At 37.0% G+C, this 24,335-nt stretch overlaps 1 protein-coding gene across 5 annotated transcripts in view; it reads right to left on the bottom strand.

Moving 5' to 3' along the window:
• Positions 1-24,335, bottom strand: part of LOC110459872 (FERM domain-containing protein 4A-like) — a 127,778-nt gene that overhangs the window by 86,431 nt on the left and 17,012 nt on the right. Inside the window, exons 1-2 of one of the 5 annotated variants that reach the window (XM_021512354.1) lie at positions 17,104-18,719; positions 15,722-16,422 (exon numbers count right to left, since the gene is read on the bottom strand). The exons of 1 other annotated variant lie outside the window; for it this stretch is intronic. In XM_021512354.1, coding sequence (XP_021368029.1) covers positions 15,722-15,991 — 270 coding nt within the window. In that variant the 5' untranslated portion in view covers positions 15,992-16,422; positions 17,104-18,719. Of the gene's footprint in view, positions 1-2,943; positions 3,362-15,721; positions 16,423-17,103; positions 18,720-24,335 lie in introns of those variants that run through there. 3 more of the 5 variants (XM_021512342.1, XM_021512350.1, XM_021512361.1) reach the window with 3 other exon arrangements.

The following is a 24,335-nucleotide window of genomic DNA, read 5'->3' as shown; positions in this document are numbered from 1 at the left end:
CTAAACTTGTAACCATTACTTTCGAAGACACTGTGCTAAACTTGTAACCATTACTTTTGACGACACTGTGCTTAACTTGTAACCATTACTTTCAAAGACACTGTGCTAAACTTGTAACCATTACTTTAGAAGACACTGTGCTAAACTTGTAACCATTACTTTCAAAGACACTGTGCTAAACTTGTAACCATTACTTTTGAAGACACTGTACTAAAATTGTAACCATTACTTTCAAAAACACTGTGCTAAACTTGTAACTATTACTTTCAAAAACACTGTGCTAAACTTGTAACCATTTGTTTCTGGGACACTACAACAAAATTGTCACCAATAGTGTCTAGAATACAGTGCTAAAATGGTCATGATCATTGTCTAGGACAACTGTTCTAAACAGGCCATTATTAGGATATGTACATGTTGTAGAATCACATTGTGTTATAAGCTGACTTTAAGGCATATCTACATCCTTGATATTCAAAATAATAGCCATCACTGTGGGATATTTATGTAAATGAAGACATTGTGCTTAAGTTGTAATCTTGTCTACATTCACAATATCTTTGGATACTGTACACATACTCATTTTTAGCAGCAATCATATCTTAATGATTTCTGAGCTTTCAACAGCGCTAAATGATAACAAATGCTACATAAATACAATAATGGTTTACCTAATGGAAAGTTTTGCACTAAATAATGATGTAAATATTACTTTAATACTATTGTTGACTTAACTTGGAAATATGAGAACACTAATACTGGTAAAAGTACGATTACACAGTACAGTACATTTACACAGTATAGTAAGTTTTGAGGAACACTATTATGGTATAAGTGTGCTTAGATGTACTGTAAAGTAAGTTTCGTGATACACTAATATGGTATAAGTGTGCTTAGATGTACTGTAAAGTAAGTTTTGTGGAATACTAATATGGTATAAGTGCGCTTAGATGTACTGTAAAGTCAGTTTCGTGGAACACTAATATGGAATAAGTGTGCTTACACATACTGAAAAGTAAGTTTTGTGGAACACTACTATGGTATAAGTGTGCTTACACATACTGAAAAGTAAGTTTTGTGGAACACTTATATGGTATAAGTGTGCTTACACATACTGTAAAGTAAGTTTCGTGGAACACGAATATGGTATTAGTGTGCTTAGATGTTCTGTAAAGTAAGTTTTGTGGAACACTAATATGGCATAAGTACGCTTACACAGTACGTTTCATGCAACCATGAGTAATACTTTTCATCAGGGTGTTTTTTTTGTAATGTTGAAACAATATATTGTTTTCACACAATCATCAGCCAGTCATACTAACAACTTTTACAATCTTATCTTCATAAAAAATTCATAGATACAATTACGTTATCTTCAAAATGAACCTTAGTATCGATCCAAGATTACTCAAGTTCCATTCACTAACAAGACCGGAAATGTTCAAAAGCAATCAGCCAAACACACCTTAACAAGCTTACTCAAGGTGTCACCTTAATTAAATATTCATGTTTCATCCTATATAACCTAATCATATGCAGACTTATCAATACGCATACCAGTATTGTATTGTTAACGAGGTTGATTGAAAATATTTGTACCAGCAACACTAACATTTTCATTGCAGAGTAAACATGCTTTTACTGGAGGAAAAGTCATACTCAAAACAATACCTCTTTTGTTTTTAGGAAAAGCAGTGACAAAAAAGTCATCAATGTGGTTTTTTTAAATCGTGTTAAAGACCCCAAATTTAGTATTGTCACAACTTCCACGTGGAAGTGAAGAGATAAACAGTCATTGTTAGAATTTAGTGAATTTATAATTCTACTTAACATGGAAGTGAGGAGATCAAATTTCCTGACAGTTACAAACCGAACCCCATGATAACAGACCTATCCATGTCACCACACAATCAAACAGGAAACTATTGGTACAGCTCAAAAACACGTAATCTGCTGTTACACCTAATATGCTGACTGCGACTCTTCTATCTAAATAAATGAATATTTCACATTCTGTGTTTTAATTTTTAAATACAGACAAACCTTAGAGGTGAATCTGTTTACTCTGCACTCCCTAAATACCTTCCTATGACGAAACGATCAGTGGGAAGGTAACACAGGTAAATGTTAATAGCATTCCAGTTACAGCTTTACACCTAAGTCTTTAGTAACAACACACATCAACTCAAGTGTGTTTATAATCCGGTATTATAGGGGTATTTGTGATACAGGTATATTTGACTACACACAGACCCATTGTAATGACCTGATACCAATAGGCCACCTACAATACACAAGCTAATTATATAACACAATTATTGGTTATTCACTAGGACATAACTCACCAAAACGCTTTCAGATCAGGAGTTTATTTTTCAAACATAAATTATTATTGTAAGTACTGAAATATTTTAAATGTTCTGAATGTCCCCAGTGACTTAAGTATTACTGTTACCTGTTAAAAAACCCAGGGTTGTTTAGTGCTAAGTAGGGGCAGATATGTACACAGGACTTTTGACAATTTACATTTAAGTCGAAAAAACAATTTCTTTTACCACAGTCATGTACTTGGTAACAAACATACCTGTTCATTGAAAAGTCATAGAAATGTTGTGAAAATATACATTTAAATCTATGTGAGACAGAACATGTTGACTTTACACTCCTGCGTAACGTGTCCCCATAAGAATAGACATATCTGATCTCCGACACGCATACCAGGAGCAAGTCATTATAATCTGATCTACAATAGTCTGCTGTCTTTTAACAAATTTTCAAAAAATTTAAATTCCAATCATAGAAAATCCAGGACCAGCACTTCCTGTAAGTAATACCATCTTCCTGTGACTCAAGATAAGTTAGGAAACAACACGTTCGACTGGCCACATACAGCCACCACCAAACATCTTCATATCTCAACATTACAAATAAAACAAATCTTACCCAAACAAAGGACATACGACGTCGGACCGACTTGGACATTGCCCTCCTGCTCAACGACATCACAGTTTTTAGTACATACGAGGGTAGATGTTGGGGTGCTCCCTGTCACGACCACCCCTACTACGGCAGTGATCAGCCCCACATATTGTGTATGGGATACGATGGGACTCCAGGATGTGAGCTCATTGGGATATATTTCCTCACTTGACAATCTGTACACATTAGAACTCACCCTACAACCTCTTGTTACACATATACAGCACAAAACTCACTGACTTCCTCCGATCATTTGAGAAGTATTAAACTCCCTATTTTTTTTCAGATCCCATTCCAGGTCAGCTCAAGTTAAAAGAGCAGTGCTTATGCCTGTACAGTCCTCTAATGTAAATCTACAATGACATATGCCAGTGTATTATACACAGGGGCCACTACAACATGTGTTCAGTCAACTTCAGTGTTTAGGTACAGCAGACCTATATAATGTATATACACTGCAGGCAGGTGAGACACACCTTGATGTCCCATCATGTACCTACCTACACCTGTAATAAGTATTTAGTCAGGCCTATAATTTATATCATCATCATTCCTACTATATTTCAGCTCAGGTATATTCTGTTAATATAAACTTAATTGTTGTAAGCAACACATTTTTAATTGCGATGTTATCTTGATACAATAAAGGCGGATATTTCATATTTGATGTGGTAGGTATAGCTACAGGATTCCCCTCCCGTTTCTGCTTCAGTTGCTCTATGTATTGTGTATATGTATTGGTGTGATATTTCACTATATACCTGTTAGTACTCAGCTTTATCAGTAGCTACCCAGTCAGGTATTAACACAATAAATAGTACATCATCAATATTCACGGATCAGGTAACACCAGTGTACTGTATTCAAGATACGGAGGAATTACAAACATAAAGGATGGAAACTTGTACATTAGTTGAAATAATGTGCCGGAAAATGATACATCACAAAAATACAAATTGATCTGACCTACTTCTGGTTCAAATTCCATCGTACGTCAAATGGTACCAGGTTCTTCTCTCACTTCCACCTTCCCCCTACAAGTTTTTTTAATATGTTCAGCAACTTCCCGATATATGTTGAGAATGATATTGATGAATAAATCTGAATTCCAAATGTCATAAATAGTTAGTACTAATGAAGATACTTAAAACAGAATGTGTTGCAGAAGGAGGCTATTGGAATAAGTAAGCACAATTGGCCTCCTAGATTCAGGTGGACCTTTGGTGTAACATCTATTTCAATCGTCACAAGTATACTGCAAATATGCAGGTTGACTTTCGGGTGCCTTCAGGTGAGAGCAAATTGACCTGGCTTTATGTTGCCTCATGGCTACATGTACATGTCGCTTTCTGGATTTGCATACCAAGACAATTTGTGTTGTACATTTTTTCAGGATTCCCATTAATGATAACGAAAACTTATTTAAATGTTCATAAAAAAATTACAACAGACTTCTGTGAGAAGTTGGTATCAATAGGCAATTTCATTTCTGCATTTGAAATATAACACGAGATCTCAGAGGGATCNTTCTTTCCTCTAATCTGTTTGATCGAATCATGTTAACAGTAAATGCACCTTGAGGTAACTTTTGATCTAAACTTAATACTGATGTGTATGAAAGCCAACCTTCAAAGTGAGTTTGTCATTTCACATATTTACTAGTACAGTACTTAATGTGAAAGAAATAGAATTGATCATTGCAATATGAGAAAGATCTGTTAAGTTCTTCTTTTAATCCATTTTGTTTTTATGAACAGTCTCAAAATATAACATGCACAACGAGGGATCAAAGGAAACCTACATATAAAATTTGAGAAAGATCCCTCTGGTACTTCTTGAGAAATAGCGATAACAAACTTTCACTATCAAAATCCAAGATGACTGCCTGTCGGCCATGTTGTTTATCCGATCAGTCTCAAAAGCTGCCCTGCACAACTAAGGACCAAGGGGAACCTACATTTAAAATTTGAAGATCCCTCTGGTACTTCTTGAGAAATAGCGATAACAAACTTTCACTTTCAAAATCCAAGATGGCTGCCTGTTCGCCATGTGGTTTATCCGATCAGTCTCAAAAGTTGGTCTGCACAGCTAAGGACCAAGGGGAACCTACATATAAAATTTGAGAAAGATCCCTCTGGTACTTCTTGAGAAATAGCAATAACAAACTTTCAATATCAAAATCCAAGAGTTTGTTTATCCGATCAGTCTCAAAAGTTGCCCTGCACAGCTAAGGACCAAGGGGAACCTTCATATAAAATTTGAGAAAGATCCCTATGGTACTTCTTGAGAAATACCGATAATAAGAATTGTTAAAGGATTGACGGCGGACGACGGACCACGGACGGACCACGGACCATGGACGCAGGGTGATTTGAATAGCCCACCATCAGATGATGGTGGGCTAAAAATTTGATGATATAGAAATGTCTCTTTAAACAACAGAAACATATTGTCATTTAACATCACCTTAAACTCCTGGGAGAAGGATTGGGAAAAGAAACTAAATTTCATTATAAATATACTTCAATTTTATTATATAATCATTCAAGCTACCTTGGTACTTGTATATCAGTCTCTGTACAATTTCACGGTGATTTGATCACAAATAAAGGCACCAGAGAGATGACGTCACTGTTCGACAGAAAAACGGATATGAGCCGCACTATATGCCCTCCCCATTACATGGCAGAGGCATTGAAAGGGAGTATAGAGAAACAAAAGTAGCATTGATATATTTTTATACATTTAACCACTGGACAGTCTCCAGGTGCCTCCTTGGACATCTATTTAGAGCCAAATAAAACTCTGTCCAACAAACTATCATGGCCATATACCATTATGTCCAACCCTGTACATCAAAGACTGTATAATTATTTCCCCAATCACTTTATTTTCTGTAAAGGCCAGACCTAGATAGATATGGATCTCCGTGGGTGTAAGACAATGAAATAGAATTGAATGAGGGTTCTGACGTATACCTGTATCGATGCAGCTTGACTGCTGGGCGATAGAAATCAGTGACCACCAGCTATTGATTACATCAACAAAAAACTCTCCTATTAATTAAATTCACGCCTGGTACTGACAGTGTACTGTCCACAAATTTACATGTAACACTGTCACAAAACCTGTCCGACAGTCTCATCAACACCTTTATAGATCTGTTAAGGTGGCTTGTGCCAGGATATCTACTCCTAAACCTGTCTATGAGACAGTCTTGTAATCTTATCAACACCTCTCATAAAGGTGCTGCACTGGACCTAGGACAGCATGCTGAACCTGTCTGTAACAGACTCCTCATCAGCTGTGCCTGCCACTTTATACAGGTGGCCTGAACCAGACATTCCATCTTCAACTTCAGCAGTATCTCATTGAGGTGACATTTCATCCTAAACCTGTCTATCAGCACCTAGCTCTGCCTGGAACAGAACATTCCATCCTCGACAAACTTAATCTTTCATTAAAGTGATATTTCATCCTAAACCTGTCTATATGAACCTCACCTTAATAAGGTAGCCTGCACATTCCACCCTTAACCTTAGGACAAACTCAATATCTCATTAAGGTAGCTTTTCACCCTAAACCTGTCTATAAAAACGTCTCCTTAAGGTAGCCTGCACATTCCACCCTCAATCTTAGGACAAACTCAATATCTCATTAAGGTAGTTTTTCACCCTAAACCTGTCTATAAAAACTTCTCCTTAAGGTAGCCTGCACATTCCACCCTCAACCTTAGGACAAACTCAATATCTCATTAAGGTGACATGTCTATCAGCACCTCCTGTTAAGGTGGACTCTATCATGACATTTCATGTGGAGCTCTACACATAATGAAAGCTTGTCTCCTTAAAACTGAAGTCAACATAAAGTTGGCTTAAATGTGGACAATTAATTCTTCTCAAGATACTGATCCGTCAGATGACAGCCTCATTAACACCATCATAATTCAGAGCTATTCTCCTTCATCAATTGAAAATTCTGCTAAACGGAAATATCCTGACATTAAGACAGATTGTCCAGATAGAGTTGTCTCTCTTGTTTAACCCCAATTAGATTTCAAATATACAGTAAAATGGAACAGGAGTTCTAGATTGTACCAGACAGATAAAATTTGTTCTTTTGAAATATGAACATTTGATGATGGAGTGAATCGATACCTGTTGTATTTGGAGGGCGGGGTGGTCTACCTTAAGGCCTGGTACACCTACAGCTATGACAGATGGTGAGGTCAGATCAGTGACAAGTATTGGTCGGATAATATCTCAGTTGCCAGTCATAATTGAATCCTTCTCAACAAGGCCGTTATTGATCACCATCGTGTAAAAACACAAACAGCACTGACTTACCCCGGTATATACGGTATGGGCTAAACTATCCCTATGAATCTGACAAGTATCTAAAACGTATCCAACACTGATTGTGATGTCAGCCAGGAAGTGTTTAAACTTTCTACAACTGCCTTTAAGTAGCATTACATGTACCGGGAATAACTGATTTTCATTGAAATTTGCAAAGTGTTAAAGCTCAAATTAAACCGACGGCTTAACACAGAAAATCTATATGGAACGTAAAAAAATAATTAAGATGGAGAAAAAAATGTTTACTACTTGATTGCCTTACAGAACAACAGGATTAGCTTGACTATACCAATAGAATACTTTGTGAAACTCATATACAGTGTACTAAAGTAAATGAAACAAACATAGGAAATGTAATGATCTCTTAAACAAAAATTGCAAGATATGATACAAATAAATATTCAAATCTCATTACAAAACAGCCTCCTAACATTATGTAATACAAGGACAGACATTCCAAGTTATACCAACTTGGCAGCATGCCTTACAAAAATGTCACAGCGCCAAAGGCGAGGGAGCAGATGATGGGCTGTTATATAGCTGTGTAATTCCCCAGACCTCACAAGACTGTCACTGTCATTGCCAATTTTGCGAGGGAATGTTATTTTGTATTTCAGATTGTCAAATGCCCCCAGATTTTGATATGAAGAGTTGTAACACCTGACCTCAAACACCCTGAAGGTGTGACTTATGTCAGCGCCATTTACACACAGATTCACCCAGTCCCATTTACACACCAATCATAGACAGTGTTTGGCAGATTTGAAAATTATCACACTGGTGAAAACTCCAGCAGGAGAATGCCAACAGGCAGGGGTTATAGTGTAGTAGGTAGGCTTGTTTGATTCAATCATTCTAGAAGAAGGATACCCGTTCACCCAGAAAGAAAGAATGCTGAAGGAAAGCATGAGAACAGGGTGAACTGTACAGAATCAGGTTAAATATTCTGAACTGTACACAAGGATGAGAATTCGGTGAATGGTACAGATATGAATGTGTATCCTGTCACCTTGGTATCTTATTACTACACATATGAGAATGGGAAGAACTGTACTGATATAGGTTAATATCATGTCATCTAGGTTTAACACACATAAGAATGGCGTAAACTGTACACATATCGTTCATATCCTGTGATACCTATTGGTAGTACATTGTACTTATATGAGAATGAATTGAACTTGTATAGACTATCCAGTCACCTAGGTATTACTTCCAAGGATTAGAATGGGGTACACCATAATACCGCGGTATATTAGTTTGTATCTGGTCACCAGGTATTACTATCAAGGATGAGGATGGGGTACACCATAATACCACGGTATATTAGTTTGTATCTGGTCACCTAGGTATTACTTCCAAGGATGAGAATGGGGTACACCATAATACCGCAGTATATTAGCTTGTATCTGGTCACCTAGGTATTACTTCCAAGGATGAGAATGGGGTACCCCATAATACCGCGGTATTAGTTTGTATCTGGTCACCTAGGTATTACTTCCAAGGATGAGAATGGGGTACACAATAATACCGCGGTATGTTAGTTTGTATCTGGTCATGTAGGTATTACTATCAAGGATGAGAATGGGGTACACAATAATACCGCGGTATATTAGTTTGTATCGGGTCACCTAGGTATTACTATCAAGGATGAGAATGGGGTACACAATAATACCGCGGTATATTAGTTTGTATCTGGTCATGTAGGTATTACTATCAAGGATGAGAATGGGGTACACCATAATACCGCGGTATATTAGTTTGTATCTGGTCACCTAGGTATTACTACCAAGGATGAGAATGGGGTACACCATAATACTGCGGTATATTAGTTTGTATCTTGTCACCTAGGTATTACTATCAAGGATGAGAATGGGGTACACAATAATACCGCGGTATATTAGTTTGTATCTGGTCACCTAGGTATTACTATCAAGGATGAGAATGGGGTACACAATAATACCGCGGTTTATTAGTTTGTATCTGGTCACCTAGGTATGACTATCAAGGATAAGAATTGGGTACACCATAATACCGCGGTATATTAGTTTGTATCTGGTCACCTAGGTATTATATATACAAGAATGAGAATAGATTGAACTTGTATATATATCAAATTATATTCTGTTTCCTTGGTATCACTTTAACACATGTGTGACCTTGTGGTACATTACACATGTAGGTGTGGTATATACAATGCACAAATGTATATGCACATATATACAAAACAATAACATATATTCAGAGAGGGACCCTGTCATCAGTCTGTCACCACATTATCCCCATGTATGTTATCACAGTGACAGTTCTAGTGTGTTCCAACACTCTCTGGCATTACTACTGTATAAATAATCAAAATAATCCAGCACTCCCCAATCACTTCCAGTCCGATGTCGTTACTGAACTAATTTATGTGTTATATTCATGGTTTTATATATCCACACCAATATATACTGTATACTTATGCCTCATAAGCTGTTACATTAGCGTACATTGTAAGTATACCATTTATATATGCATGGTCTCCGTATTTTATACAAACTGGTAACATAACTCTCATTTTATTTCTCTAGGTCTGAACACTAATATAAGTTGACAGTCAATAAGTCTGCTCTAACACTAAAACCTTACAAGGGCTGCCCTGATGGTCCAGATAAGGCACAAGTCCTCAACTCATGGTTTTAATTGGTGTGATAAAAATATTTATTGGGTTGACTACAGTACATGAATGTTATGTGTTTGCTAACAAACTTGGTGGGGATGCTTCCCTATTTCACTGAGGTGAAAGTTCATCAACAGAAAAGTTAGAAATCACAACACACACTTTGAGTATTGTTTGGTATTGTTTAGCGTCCAATCAACAGCTATGGTCATTTAAGGACGGACAACACACACTGAACATTCTATGGCTATATTCATTTTCAGTAAACAAGGTTAACATTTTTTTCTAAATTTATATCAAATCTTTAGTAGAATCCATCTGTGTCCCCCTCTACTGGATACAGCATTACATATACATGTACAATGTATAAAGTAGTCATGCATTACTACTGGATACAGCATTACATATACATGTACAATGTATAAGGTAGTCATGCATTACATTCTTTCTTAGTTGGTCTAGGCGTTCTGTACCAACTGACTGTTGATACCATTTAAAATAAAAATGAAAAAAAAATGCTATTAAAACCAACAGGTAGTGTCTTTTAAAACGAAAATAAGTTTGTAAAACATGTGTCTCTCTGTAACCCACTTTGGTTTTGATGGAAATAGAGCTAAATGTAAACTCTAACCAATGAAATGGGGCGACACCCAAAGCATACTGGATATGATGTAGTAATTCTCCTTAAGATGTGTCCACTTGTGAAGTTTGATGAAGCATAAAATTTAAGATTGACCTGACTATTATTGAATTATTCAATTTGAGCTATGCTAAAGGACGCTGTTTACTTTAAAATGTGACACGTGCAATGTTTACACTGGTGTATGAACTTTATTCTATATAAAAATATATTTTTTTGTCCCGATTCCAGAGTTTCATTGGAAGAAATGTGGTGCCTGGGTATTTGTATTTTTATATACATATGTCTGGGGTCGTCGAAGGCGTGGGTAACAAGGAAGTGTAATATTCTCATTCTCCGGGACAAAATAAACCGCAATCCTCATGTACACTATATACCACACAAAACAACCCACATTCATACGCTAACCTCTGCATAACACTGAATAGTTTTCTTCACCATGACATGACAAAACTCAGAAGAAAACCTTAAAAACACTCTAGCTGTCACATATGAGTTTTATGTAACTTGCAATCATACAAAATTAGAATTTTAATCATATTAGATAATGTAATTATAATTGAATGATTAAGTTGAGTTGCATGCTGCATATGTACACATGTTGTCAAAATAAAAATTTAACTAGATGTGTGTGATCTATATAGGGTGTATATAAAACATAGGGCTACACCTCTGGTCTATATACACAAAGACTGTTGCCTGACATGTTCTAGTGTCTGACTTATACTTCCTTCTCCCCTTGATCTGACCAGCGGTAGTTCAGGAATACCAAGATCTGGAGTAAATACATTCAAATAAGATGATCAACTTACAATAGATCCAATAAGATTTTATCTTAAATGATGAAAAGCAATAAAACTAGACAAATAATAGCATGTAGTTAACAAATGTGTTGTTTTGATTTGAGTGTCTGACCTAAAATATTGTTATCTCCCCTTGTCCAACTCTCTACTGTTTTATCACTTGAAATTTTCTAAATACAGAAGTATTTTATGCCAAAGTCATTCATAGTAACAGTAAGTTCACAGTGAGTAGCAATAACATGCTGAAGATTAGTGATAGCAAAGTTACACGAATCTGAACCCCGACTAAAATATCTCCTCCTAGCTTTCACCAGGCTCACAGGATACAACAGTTCTTTATAGGTATACCACAGTTGTTGTTAATTTCATCTCCAAATTTCAGTTATAAACAGCAAGTGGATGTGATAGCAGACAGAGGGCTGGAGAACCTTTGTAAGTGTTTGTGGCTGCTGAGGCTGTATAAGATACCCACACACCTTACTCAGATCCGCTGGAGGCTTTGATAATCCTGCCATAACATAACATGTGGGTAGCATTTCTCCTCCAACACAAAGCCAGATCTTACCAGTCATCACAAACCCTGAGTACTTTAAAAGCATTTTTGCCCTGGGTGAAGTATTTGTATTCAATAATCCACAAGTGTTTTACGCAAATTACTGCAATCAAGTTAGGTATTGTAATTTTGAAAATATGTAACTTCTTACATTATTCCTGTAAATCAATCACCAAGCTTCACAACAATCATTTAATCTCTGTATCTAGTGTTTGTAGAATCATGCGAGAATGCTACTGTTTGAGTTATAAGGGTTCTACACCAATTCTCATGTCTGATGTGTTTTACTTCAATGCAGAGCCTACCTACACTTTCCACAGTATCAATCTCCGTATGACCTTGGCTGTTGTAAGGATCGTAGATAAAAAAGAACATTTTTCACATATGTATCTGATCTATGTATTGCAATCCTACCATCTCTTAATCTCTAAACACAATGCAACCCTCCATCACTAACTCAAAATCATTCGTATTTAATTTTTCAGATCTGGGTTGGATCAGAAACCTTACAGGTGTAAGGCTAATATTCCAAATCAAACAGATGCAAGAGCAAAATTGCCATTCATAACAAGGTAGTCAACTTCTGTAATTCAGCTCTTCTGCCAATTAACACAAATATAGTCCCATCACAAAACAGCGAATTAATTCCCTAGTACTTGTGGCACTCTGTGTAGATTTTGTGGGTGAATTGTCAGTAGGCAAATACAGCTATCAATCATGCATACCTAATGATCCTAGACAGATAGTGGACCGATGTAACTCGCTAGTGTACACCAACCTAAAATATCCTCAACCTCCGTGAATTAAAACTCCTAAATTTGTAAGTGGTAAGTGTAGGATATGAATGGGGCATGGTCAATTAAACAAACTAATGCCAGTGGTTTTGATTTCAGAAATGTTTTCATTGGAGAGCAAAGTAAAGTTCTGTCTGAAATTAGAGAGGACATTTGACAACTGTGCCAATATACAACGGATTGTCAATGGTGGCAGACAGAATGACAGAGGCCATATAAACATCTCCTTTCTGTCCATGTACGTGTCAGATCTAACTCCCAATCCAGTATATAAAGACATACTAATACCAACATTCACCCTGTCCTTATCAGATATATAATACTAAACATGTGTTTATGAAGTATGATAATAGACCTACATCTGTAATCGGTAAAAACTATCATGTGCAAGAGATTGGATAACTGGATTAGGGTGCAGGTGTACCCAAATGCGCCCCCATCATTATTAACACAGTTATAATTATTAGTGCTCTACTTTCATTTCACTAACGAGTGTTACGTTCTTCGTTCTTCGTAACTTTATGCGTACTTAATTCAAGTAGTGACTACGAAAACTTACCCTTCTAATATCCAGACAGTAATTCAATTGAATAGAACCAGGCCATACACTCTGTACACAGTGCTTATAATTATTGTTATGAGAACATTATCATTTGTTATCTGTAACTTGCTGAAATACAACATAGCCCCTACTTTCAATTTACTAGTTCATATCGTAAGACTAATCTGTGTCACTGATATTGCTGGAGGAACAAATGTCAGTAAGGGTTATGATAAATTCCTATGACAAAACAATGGTCATCCAGGATTATATTTCAATCTTAACCAGTGAAATGATCCATACTGGAACAAAATTCCTTTCATTGTACCTAATTATTTAACACACCAAAATTGCTAAATGGAGTATGAATCCAGTACAACCCTATGGGCCATCTGGTTATAACTCATTTCAATTGAAGCAAGAGGTCTGTGGGGCCTGTTGATTACTTTCTACATGGTTTAGCTCTAGGGGTTAGAACCCAGGAAGGCCAGAGCTGCTCCATATGGTATTGACCACAGCCCTGGATTGAGAACCAGATCACTTATGTATTTATACAGAAGTCCATTGAATTCCCCAGGGCAGGCCTTATTAATAAAACATCAGGACTTCATAATGATCAATTTCCACCGTTTACTGGACCAATTGTGGGCTGTCAGTCAGGTTGAGGGACTAGCCAGGGCCTCGGGCTACATACCATGTAGTACATGTGATGGAGGGGTGTTTCATATCATACAGGGATTTAAGTGACCATGTGGTGAACAAGGGCCTCTAATCAAGCATGCACTACATGTGAGTGAGGGAGGAGAGAATTATCATTTCATCATAGACATCTTGTTATTGAGAAACTAGCTCTGTGTCTGTATTGGGAGGAGTATGTATGTATATTCTTTACAGGGCCAATAGGCAGGAAAAGTCCTGGGCCCGTATTCATGAAACCGTTCTCGTGCTCAAGCATGGAATCTGTGCTCAAACCAACTTTCTTGTAACTCGCTTAAATCATATCAAATGATCAAAAAGTCAAATGTAAACAATGAAAACAGTTTACTGCTTTAAGTCTCTTCAATGTTTTCCCCTCATCATTGACAAAATCAGATTTTCTTCTTAGTTTATAGCCGGAACAAGTAATTCAGGTTGAGCAAACAATCCATGCTCGAGCATGAGAACGGTTTCGTGAATACGGGCCTTGGTATTTTTCATTGATGGGAACATGCACAAAACAATCTAGACAGCCACAACATGCAGGAGAAATCATACACCTACTACTACTTCCATAGGGGAGATGGGGTGGGGGTGGGGGTGGGGGGGCAACATTAGCACTAAACATAGGTAGCACCTGCTAATGAATGTTTACCACCACAAGTTTATATACCATTAATGTGTTTGTCAAACAAATACACAATCCTGCCAACCACCAATTAAATCCCCTCTTTCCAATTATCTACCGATCTAGGATAGAAAAGACCAAGTATTACCTCCAATGGAAACTCTACTGATAATTCCTGAAAGTTCAAATTCACAAAGCTGTCCTTAAGTCCAATATTGTTCAGTTTAATTTTCCATTTAACTATTGTTCTTTGTTACTACATTATAGCATCTCACACAAATATTTAGCTGTCATTGTATTTATATTTTCTTCTAAAACTACTTCACACACATTGTAATTTTAATATATTATATATGTTTTTAATTGATAGCTATAAAAGTTTAAATTGTCAACATTTTATTTCGTTTTCCAACCCAAATCTACAATAGATAACAGGCTTTATGGCCCTTTAAGAAAATAAATTTGCAATAATCTTCTATTGAATACCTTTTAAATTCCTATCACACCTACATACTAAAACCACTGGTGTCTAGTGTAATCACCCTCCCAAACCATTAAACATTGGCAAGCCCTGTTCATAAACACACAGGCTAAGATAAACTAAGTTGTATACCTTCAGCTTGTTCTATACAACATCTATGTACCTATCTATGATAAACAACCTACAATTTCTAAGTAAGCTAATTTCACCTGGAATACCTGTACATCTTAGCCTCAAGTGTTCCCTCAGACACCAACGATTGAAATAAAAGGCACAGCACAGCCAAAAACTTGAGATTTAATTGTTTGTATATTACCAGTTATTTTAAGTTAGTTTATTATAAAATAAAGAGAGCTGCAAGCTTATCAATCAACACAATAATAACGACCTCTAATTATAATTGACCGTAACATAGCCACTAAATATACAGGCCACAGCTATGTTGTACATAGAGACAACATTCTAAATCTTCAGATAGCATTGTTCAAACCTGCTAAACAAAGGAATGTGAAAGAAAACAATTATTCTGATATTGCTGTAGTCGCCTTCAAATTGCAAGCTCTGGATGAGCTGTTACGTTACTTACCGTGTACGTTTTGGTCTCAAACATCTTCACCAAGTGTCGTACTGAGTTCCTGGACCCCGTTCGTACCAGAGCCACCAAACTATGCTCCCGCTTTCGGGGAATAGTTTCCTTTGGAGTTGTTGATTTAACATCATGAGACTTGGACCTGCGGACTCGGAATCGAGAGCGTGATCGGCTCCGACTTTCACGACCCCCAGATTCTGAACTATCTGGAAGGTCTTCCGCAAATCCCACCTTCTTCTTGCCCTTACCCGGCATTTTATCCTTCATCCAGAGAGAGGAATTTCACTGATTACTTCCCAGGCCAAACTACGGCAGAATCATGGTGAGGGACCTCACTATTCCTAAACAGGTTTTAATACATTTTCTGTCATGCTCCTGATGTGGATGTTTCACCGATTGTGATCATCATGTACAAATGCAGAAGACCACCATACAATAGTCTTATTGTCAACATATAACAAACATCCTGATCACACGCCCATCATAAAAGGCAGTGTTACTCAAGTTGTCATGAATGAAAAAGACCACACTTCCCCGTCATGAACACGGTGAATGTGTAGTGCAATAGGCATAAGTTTGGAATGTCAGCTTTGTGACTGTCCACTTGATTTCTGGAAACACAAGATATGACGGCATCCCACAGATAAAGTACACTAGTCTCCGGACGCTTGGACGTCACAATCTCTCACAACATCCTCCTTCAGAAACAAAACATACACATACAATTCTAATACCTGCTTCACACATTTGATGTCAAAGTTGTCACCAACACAATCATGAAATGCTAATACTTTTGTGATATCCTGGCATGATAAGCCATTTTTGTGTATAGTGGCTTTCAAATTTCACTAAATTAATTATATATCTGAATCAATATTCAATATTTCACAGCTTCCATATTGGTGTGTGAAACTTAATTTAGAATTATTAATGCCACAGATTGTCACAAACGTCTAGTCGACTAATTTGAACCGGATAAGTGCGACTTCTGTATGAAAGGACCCATTTCCTGTATAGGTTTACAATATATTACATTTATTTGCGGTAACGAATTCTATCCAACAAGAATCTAACATTCATATACTGTGACTAACGAAAAAGAAAATAGAAAAAAAAATGTCACCCATGTATATATGTATGCAGAAATAGCACAAATACTAAAGGCAAACAATACTGGTGGCAAATATCCAATCTTTACAAAATCTCTTCTGTGACAAAATTACACAAGCTATTCCAAGGCTAAATTCCAGTCCTAATTTCCACACAGAGGTATATACAACAGACAAAAGAGATAGGGATCTCTCACATTGTCGAGATTGTACACCATGAATAGAACCTTCCACCCAGCACACATTCTAGTTAACCCTATGGATAATTACCTGGTGTAGTTAGGAAATAACTTTATCTCATTTGTGCTCCAGTAAGGTGAGAATCGGATAATTAACGAGATAAAACACCTGAGCAGCTTAACACAGCAGATATCATTTACGTTGTCACAGACACACGAGAACTGCACTTTTAAGCTTTCCTTGTGCTTAAGGGAATGTGCTGTATACTTCACAGCCAAGACTTCCAATCCAAAAGTGTGATAAAATAATTACAGACAAAAATCAGGTGAAATTATCCATGAAAACACAATAGCTAGAACGACTAACTTGCCAATACGCCACTCACATCAATAAATCACACTAAGCGTTAATCTCCCTGTCCCTTCCACATTCTGACGACTTTCTAACCCAATCTGTCCGAGCGCTTGACTCTTACCTGGGAACAAACCCCTCTATCCCAGGGGGGAATTACCTGGTAGACAGGTAGGTTATCACACACCGCTATTGACCCGAGAAGAGTATGTGTCCGTGTGTATGTGTGCTCCTTCAGCATAACACTGCAATCAGCCACACGGCCTACACTCAAACATGCCATTCATCTCCATAGGCAAACAAATCATCTGTGACATTTCTTCAAACAGGGACACGCATATCTGTTCAATGAATGTTGAAAATCCTCTCCAATCCTGTTTGTTTTACCGTGTACAGGTAAATTATAAATATCCATGTAACGCTCTACTCTACACCATAAAGAATTAATTACCCGGAATACTGGAAAAATCAATATACAATTTAAAAGGTGATCTGACCTCTCCTCCAAAACATTCCAAAGTCTAAGTTCAATATGATTTAAATTTTTAAAGGTTCACACCAATACAAATGACTATGAAGTGTCACAGCCCAATAATAAATAAAGACACATATTTCTCATGGTCTATTGTGCCTGAGCAATTTCATTCAGACACCAAACAAATTTTATTGTCAGATCCTGTTATGATGTAAATCTGTGTGGTAAGTACATATAGCCTCAGGATTTAGGCCTATGTAACCAGCTACCTGTTAAATCACTCAAAAAAATATGTATTTTCTCAAAGTGCCTGGGGCATGTCTATTATACACCGACATGGCAAAACACTCAAATTCCACGCCACTCGCTACTTCATCTAAGTAAAACAATGTGTTGACGCTTGTCACATAACTTCTGTCTTCAGTCCTGGCAGGATTGTCACAGTTTCTCAGTTACATCTCCACTACTCCAAACACCAGCACATCATTACCAACACTTAGACATAATTTCCAACGGAATTACTGACTTCATCACGAAAACGAGAAAACACGATTATCTCATTGCTTAGGTTAAGCTGAACAAGTGGATAGTTAGCCTTGTTAGATCACTTGCATTGAAGAGCCACCCTTCATAAACCCGAAACACCAGTCAGGTATGTATACAGGAGGTAAGACCTCCTCCTCTACCTACAGCTCCCCACACTGTGTGTACAGAGCCGGCTAGAGATGAGGAGCTACACACGAATCTCTACATCTCCACACTTTCTCACTCAGTACATATGAGATATCATCACCTTGTCAGCTGATTCCTCCCATACAGCAGTCTCTCACTTGTCCAGAAGTCTGACAGTTTGATCACACTACCTATATAGCCCCTTTCATCCTTGGCACAATAGCCTGTAACATATATATACTTGTGCAAACAGGACTGATCCGACCTCCCACAAATGCGGAACCCACAAATTTATTCTGTTCTCAAACTAGAAGTATGAATCCATGCAGTAACAATACTTCCTTCCCTATGATCGGAAGGTGAGAGATCCACTCTGATTTACTGTCAGACAAAACGGCCACCTTGCATTATTGTCTGGTCCATGAAGTGGTGCCAACAGCGGATACCTGATCCAGTTTGTACACATCTCCGGTACCTATGACAGTACACAGTGGAAACGTGTCACTCCGCCCTCAGCCTCAGAACCACTTTATATCTAATTAGACTGTCTCCTGACAATGGAGAGTGTGAGATTGATATATTACGACGAATCAATGTCCCATGTGCCTGATATAACTGGGGATCAGTTCACCTAATTAAAGTTCCTCCACGCCTTCTCCTGACGTAAGTTACCATTCCAATATTCAACAGTCGACACACAAGTGTTGGTTACCATTCGATACTCCACAGTAGTCATACAAGTCTACTAAAATAAGAATGCTGTTTAGGTTACCATTCCAGAACATATAGTCAACAGTAGTCATAAAAGAATGCTTGTCAACAATACTTTTCCAATCAACTGTTGTACAAGGTATAGCGTTTCCAGTCAAAAACTCATCTTCGTACTGAAATATTTTCTGTACAAACTAATATGGTAATATATTGATTTCATCATTGTCATATGTATATATGCCACAATCTCACATGTGAAAATCGGTACGTGTCATATGTAGACCGTTATTGGATATGCATATATATACACTGGTTAGATTTATTACCTACTGATTTCAGAGATATGCGGGATTTTTATTAAATCAATAATTTACATTTATGGAACTTTATTTTTAATATACCAGGTATGTGACTAAGCACAGGTGCACTATTCATCAGCAGTATTTTTTGAGAAAGCTTACGTCATTCAAATTGCCTCTATTGTAACTTGTACCTGAAAATCGAATTACAGATTTCAAAAGTCAATAGAATAAAACCCTGTTTCAGGTGACTAAACAAAACCATTTAACTTGGCATTCAAAGAGGTATGAAGCAGATGGCATTTCATGATCAGCGTTCAATAACATACGAAAAACAATATACAGAGGTCTGTGAATATTTATATCTGCTGTGTTGTGTCAGGTTTACCAGCTCATATATAATCAATATAAATTTCAATGAACTAATATGTACTGTGTATAGATGACTTTGTAAAGAGGATATGACAGGTGCCCATTACATAACCTGAACCTGCTGTACCACATGTTAAGTAAAGCGATCCCCAGGATTACATGGTGGTACATATCAATACCATACATGCAGTGCATGTCATCAATGAGTAAACACAACAGGCTGCGGTCTGGTCCTAATTATGGGTATTCTCAAATTTAACAGGACTTACATCAAGTTCATTTACCATGACAACATATGTACTTCATTTTCACTCTGAAGTTGTTTTTTTCTTATTTTTTTTATTTTAGACAGAAAGACAAAAATCCATGCCTGTACAATGATAATTTTGATATACAACACTGTATTTGTGTGTGCTATGTATATACTACTATGCCATACATAAAATGTATGTGCCATGTCCTGGTTCAGACACATTGAGAACTCTGTATGCATGATATACCATACATAATATAATCATAAAGGGTTATTTGCCCCTATATACATGTATAAAACAAGATCGAATATACACTTATAAAGGGTTATCTGCCCCTGCCTTCATTTGTCGGTTACAAGTACATATGCATTACTACATGCAGTGTTTAATCATTTATGTCATACTGAACAAATCAAATACAGAGTTATGTTCCCTTGAAATTCCTTGTCAGACTAGTTCATGCCAGTTGACCTTTACTTTGAGGTCAATTCATGTGTGTGACAGGCTACATGACCTGTACTGACACTGTGGTCACTGAGAAATGGTCGACTGTGGGATAGGTTTTGTTCCCTTAGGACAGCTTGACAGATACAGGTAACAGCAGGTAAAATGACCTTTATAAACAGGTCAAACATTCCCATGGCAAAGAAGGTTGTCTTTTTAATTGTTTTGTCATTCCTGAGACCAATGTATTTGTGGGAATGGTCTATTCATGAAACCAAAGCACAGAATGTTCTTGGTATGTTCAATTTATGAAACCAAAGTACTTGTAATTATATCAGAATGGTCCATTCATGAAACTGTGCACTTGTGGGAATGTTCGAACATGCATCTTCATAGAGTGGTTTACATATATCTAGTATATATATATAGATGTTTGGTGTAAAAATACCTGTGAAATATATACACGTGTCTGTATAGCTTACATCTAGACCTATATGTCAGTTATATCATATGTAGGTATCAAGGTGAGTTTATCTCAGTATGATGAAAACCACAGAACACCCTATCTCTGTGAATCAGAATCTTCCCCGACAGAAACCCCAAATTTGTATGGAGTTATCTCACTGCCAAAAACTAAAACCTCGTCCATTTTAATGGTATCCTGCTCATCATTTTTAAGTCACTGTATCAGGTGAACTGTTACAGGGTCTCGCCCAGGTTTCCAGGTCATCGGAGGGGTACATGATTTTTATATACAACATCCTCCCTTTATGACTTGCCCAACTCCATTAGACTAGCAGCGGGCCTTTAGGGTAAACACCTCCGGGGTCTGTTGTATACAATAGGACCTTTCCCAGTAAACACACTACCTACACAAGGTATTGCTTTACATCCAGTACTTGAGTCAGAAATCCATGAACATATGCATACCAGCAAATGAAAACAGCAATTTTTTTATCAAAATTATAATAAAATGTACCAGTAAGTCTATATGTACGGGGGTTTCATTGAGAAAAACAAAACAAAAGAAAGGAGACAAAATTAGCTTCAGCTCTGCTTTCAGAAATTGGCTTGGTTTGTAACTAATTGTCATTTGGTCTGTTAGGATAATATAAGCACCTTGACATCCAATGGCCAAAACGGTACAAAATAAAAGTCCAAGCGGTTTCTTCCTGTTACATATACATTGTCAATGGAGTTACCAGGTCTGCACCAATGACATTCCTTCATTTCAGTAACACTTGATCATGAGACCACACAGTAATTGGCTAACGTTCCAGCACCTGTGTCACGGTAACTGGATCCATTCACGTTTTCTCGCACCTATATGCTAAAGGTCTTTTTGATCCTGACTTACGTTTAATACACTTAACAACAAGAGAGATATTAATTCCGTTTGAGTAAATATTATATTATTTCTCCTCCTCTGCGGTGAGGATATTGTGACAAGGGATGAGATCAGTGGAAGAATGACATAACAAGCCCATTGTAAGTGGGACTCTAGCTCCTACAAACAGGATCCTATACATCCTGCTTAGCTGGCAATGCGAAGAGATCGGGTGACCATGGCCTCGGCAGCTCACTTGAACCCCAGGACAACGCTGACAGAAACACCAATGGGATCTACACATGGCAAAGTACATCAATTCATCCAATGACCAAAATTCATCCAATCACAACTCATCGGCTTGTTTCACTGCAGTAACACCCATGCCATGTAAAATGCATGAATCTGTTTGGCAAGAATGTCCAATGTCTCTCTCTCTAGAGATCTGTACCATGTAGTTCAGAAGGTTACAGTGTCTCAAGAGGTACTACGCTGAATACCATAGTCAGATACAACTCTGCCAAAAATCACTTTAAATAAATAAACCACCATATACATATCGGTATAGTATGTGGTAAAAGCCTTATTTCTTTGCAAAACAAACATACATGTGTCTATAGCATGAGAAATTTTGTCGGACTTGGTGCTTGAAAACTTGACCCAAAGTCCTGATTCCAAGAGAGGTAATCAACTTGGTCTGAGATGTATGCATAGATAGCATGGTGGCTAGAGAACCTGTTACACCACCAGTCAATTAGTCCTAATTAAGTAAGCGAAGGCTCGTCCATCATTTACCATTAGACACTCAACCAAATATGGAGTCAATTCTAAATGAGCATCCAAATCAATTACACCATAACCCAGCCTAATGTGCTTCTGCATTATTCAAACACAACAGGCCAACCCCAACATCAACAATCATCGTGAAATCAATTCATGTCACCTTGGGTTTGACATGAATTTTCATACAAATGAAATTTTGACAAAATTTTTTACAAAAATCATTTCTAAATTATCAATCAAGACGAAAATAAAAATTCCATTAAATTGGCACTTCTGTGTCCAGCCATTAGAAAGCACTAGCCCTGGTTCATCCATACTAATTTACTACAATCAAACTGTGTGCAGTTCATTTTGATGCTTTCATTTCTGAATCCCTTTAACAATTTCCATTCCTTGACACAAGATTTAAAAGGTTTTAGTCGTTTCAATAGATGTTATTAATTTTTATTGTCAAGCAAGCGGCAGATTTCATAAAGAAAAGTGAAAAAGCTTTGTTTTCATGTTGAAATAATCAGGTACATCTTTCATAATTACAACATGTGTACGTAATATATATCAGTTCTAGAGGACAAAATTAAAAGTTAACTGAGGAACATAATCATGCTACTAGGAATAGCTATGTAGTCCCAGGGTCTAGCCCAGACCTCTTTATGGTCAGTCCTTTAACTTTATATACCGGGTATAGGTTTTCTATAAATATTATAGGTCCTTGAAACCTTGGGATCAATTGTGAGTAAAAGAATGATTGTAGCTCCCCTTGGGGCTGAGGGCCAAGACTGAAAAGGGGATAATATTTGAATCTGGGAATACAATCGAATGTTACAAATGGGGAATCCATTGCGATAGATCATAATTACTTTAAACAAGAATATCTTGCCATGATTGCTAAAATATTTAGGAGATTGAAAAAAAAACTTTAGGACTTTTGTTTATATATCTAATGTTTTTCCTTAAAATATCCTCAGAGTACACTTGTCTTGTCCTGTAAGGTAATCCTGAGGAGATGGTTAGATACCCAGGTTATATTTATCCACATCCAGTAGTCGCCCCAGCATCCCCACCTGTTCTGTGATAGCATGTGTTGGGAGCTTTTCACCTATACCTGCAACACACATTACCTGTCTACCTGCAACAGCACACTCCGTATCTACAGACATTCACGTATCTCAAACCTTATCACAGTCATAAGATATTTTTAACCACAAAAATGTCAAATACTATAAAGATTCACATTTATTTTTTTATTTATTTTGATACCTGAACAACTTTGACAAATCTAGCACAGGAAACATTGATAACAAAAATGTTCAGGTTTTTTTGGTAGAAAAAGACATAAACAAGATTTCATTCACAAAAAACTCCATTATACATGTACAAGTATATAATCCAAATTTCTACAGGTGTATGATCCTCAAACGTATGGTCCACAGTTGTACAAGTACATTATTAAGTTCGTTTAATTATTCTAAATAGATAAAGAGTCCAAGCTCTTTGCTTTGTTTCTCCAATTTCCAATGAAGGAGTCAGTTCCAATTTGTTCAACATTGTTCTGACATGGAGTTTCTTATTTTTTATAATTTCCTTTTTCATAAGAACATCTCCACTGGACCTATTGATCATAAAGCAAGGGCCTT

Source organism: Mizuhopecten yessoensis, unplaced genomic scaffold (assembly GCF_002113885.1).
Source record: "Mizuhopecten yessoensis strain PY_sf001 unplaced genomic scaffold, ASM211388v2 scaffold1319, whole genome shotgun sequence".
In the NCBI taxonomy this organism is placed as follows: domain Eukaryota; kingdom Metazoa; phylum Mollusca; class Bivalvia; order Pectinida; family Pectinidae; genus Mizuhopecten; species Mizuhopecten yessoensis.
This window is presented reverse-complemented; position numbering and strand designations above follow the sequence as displayed.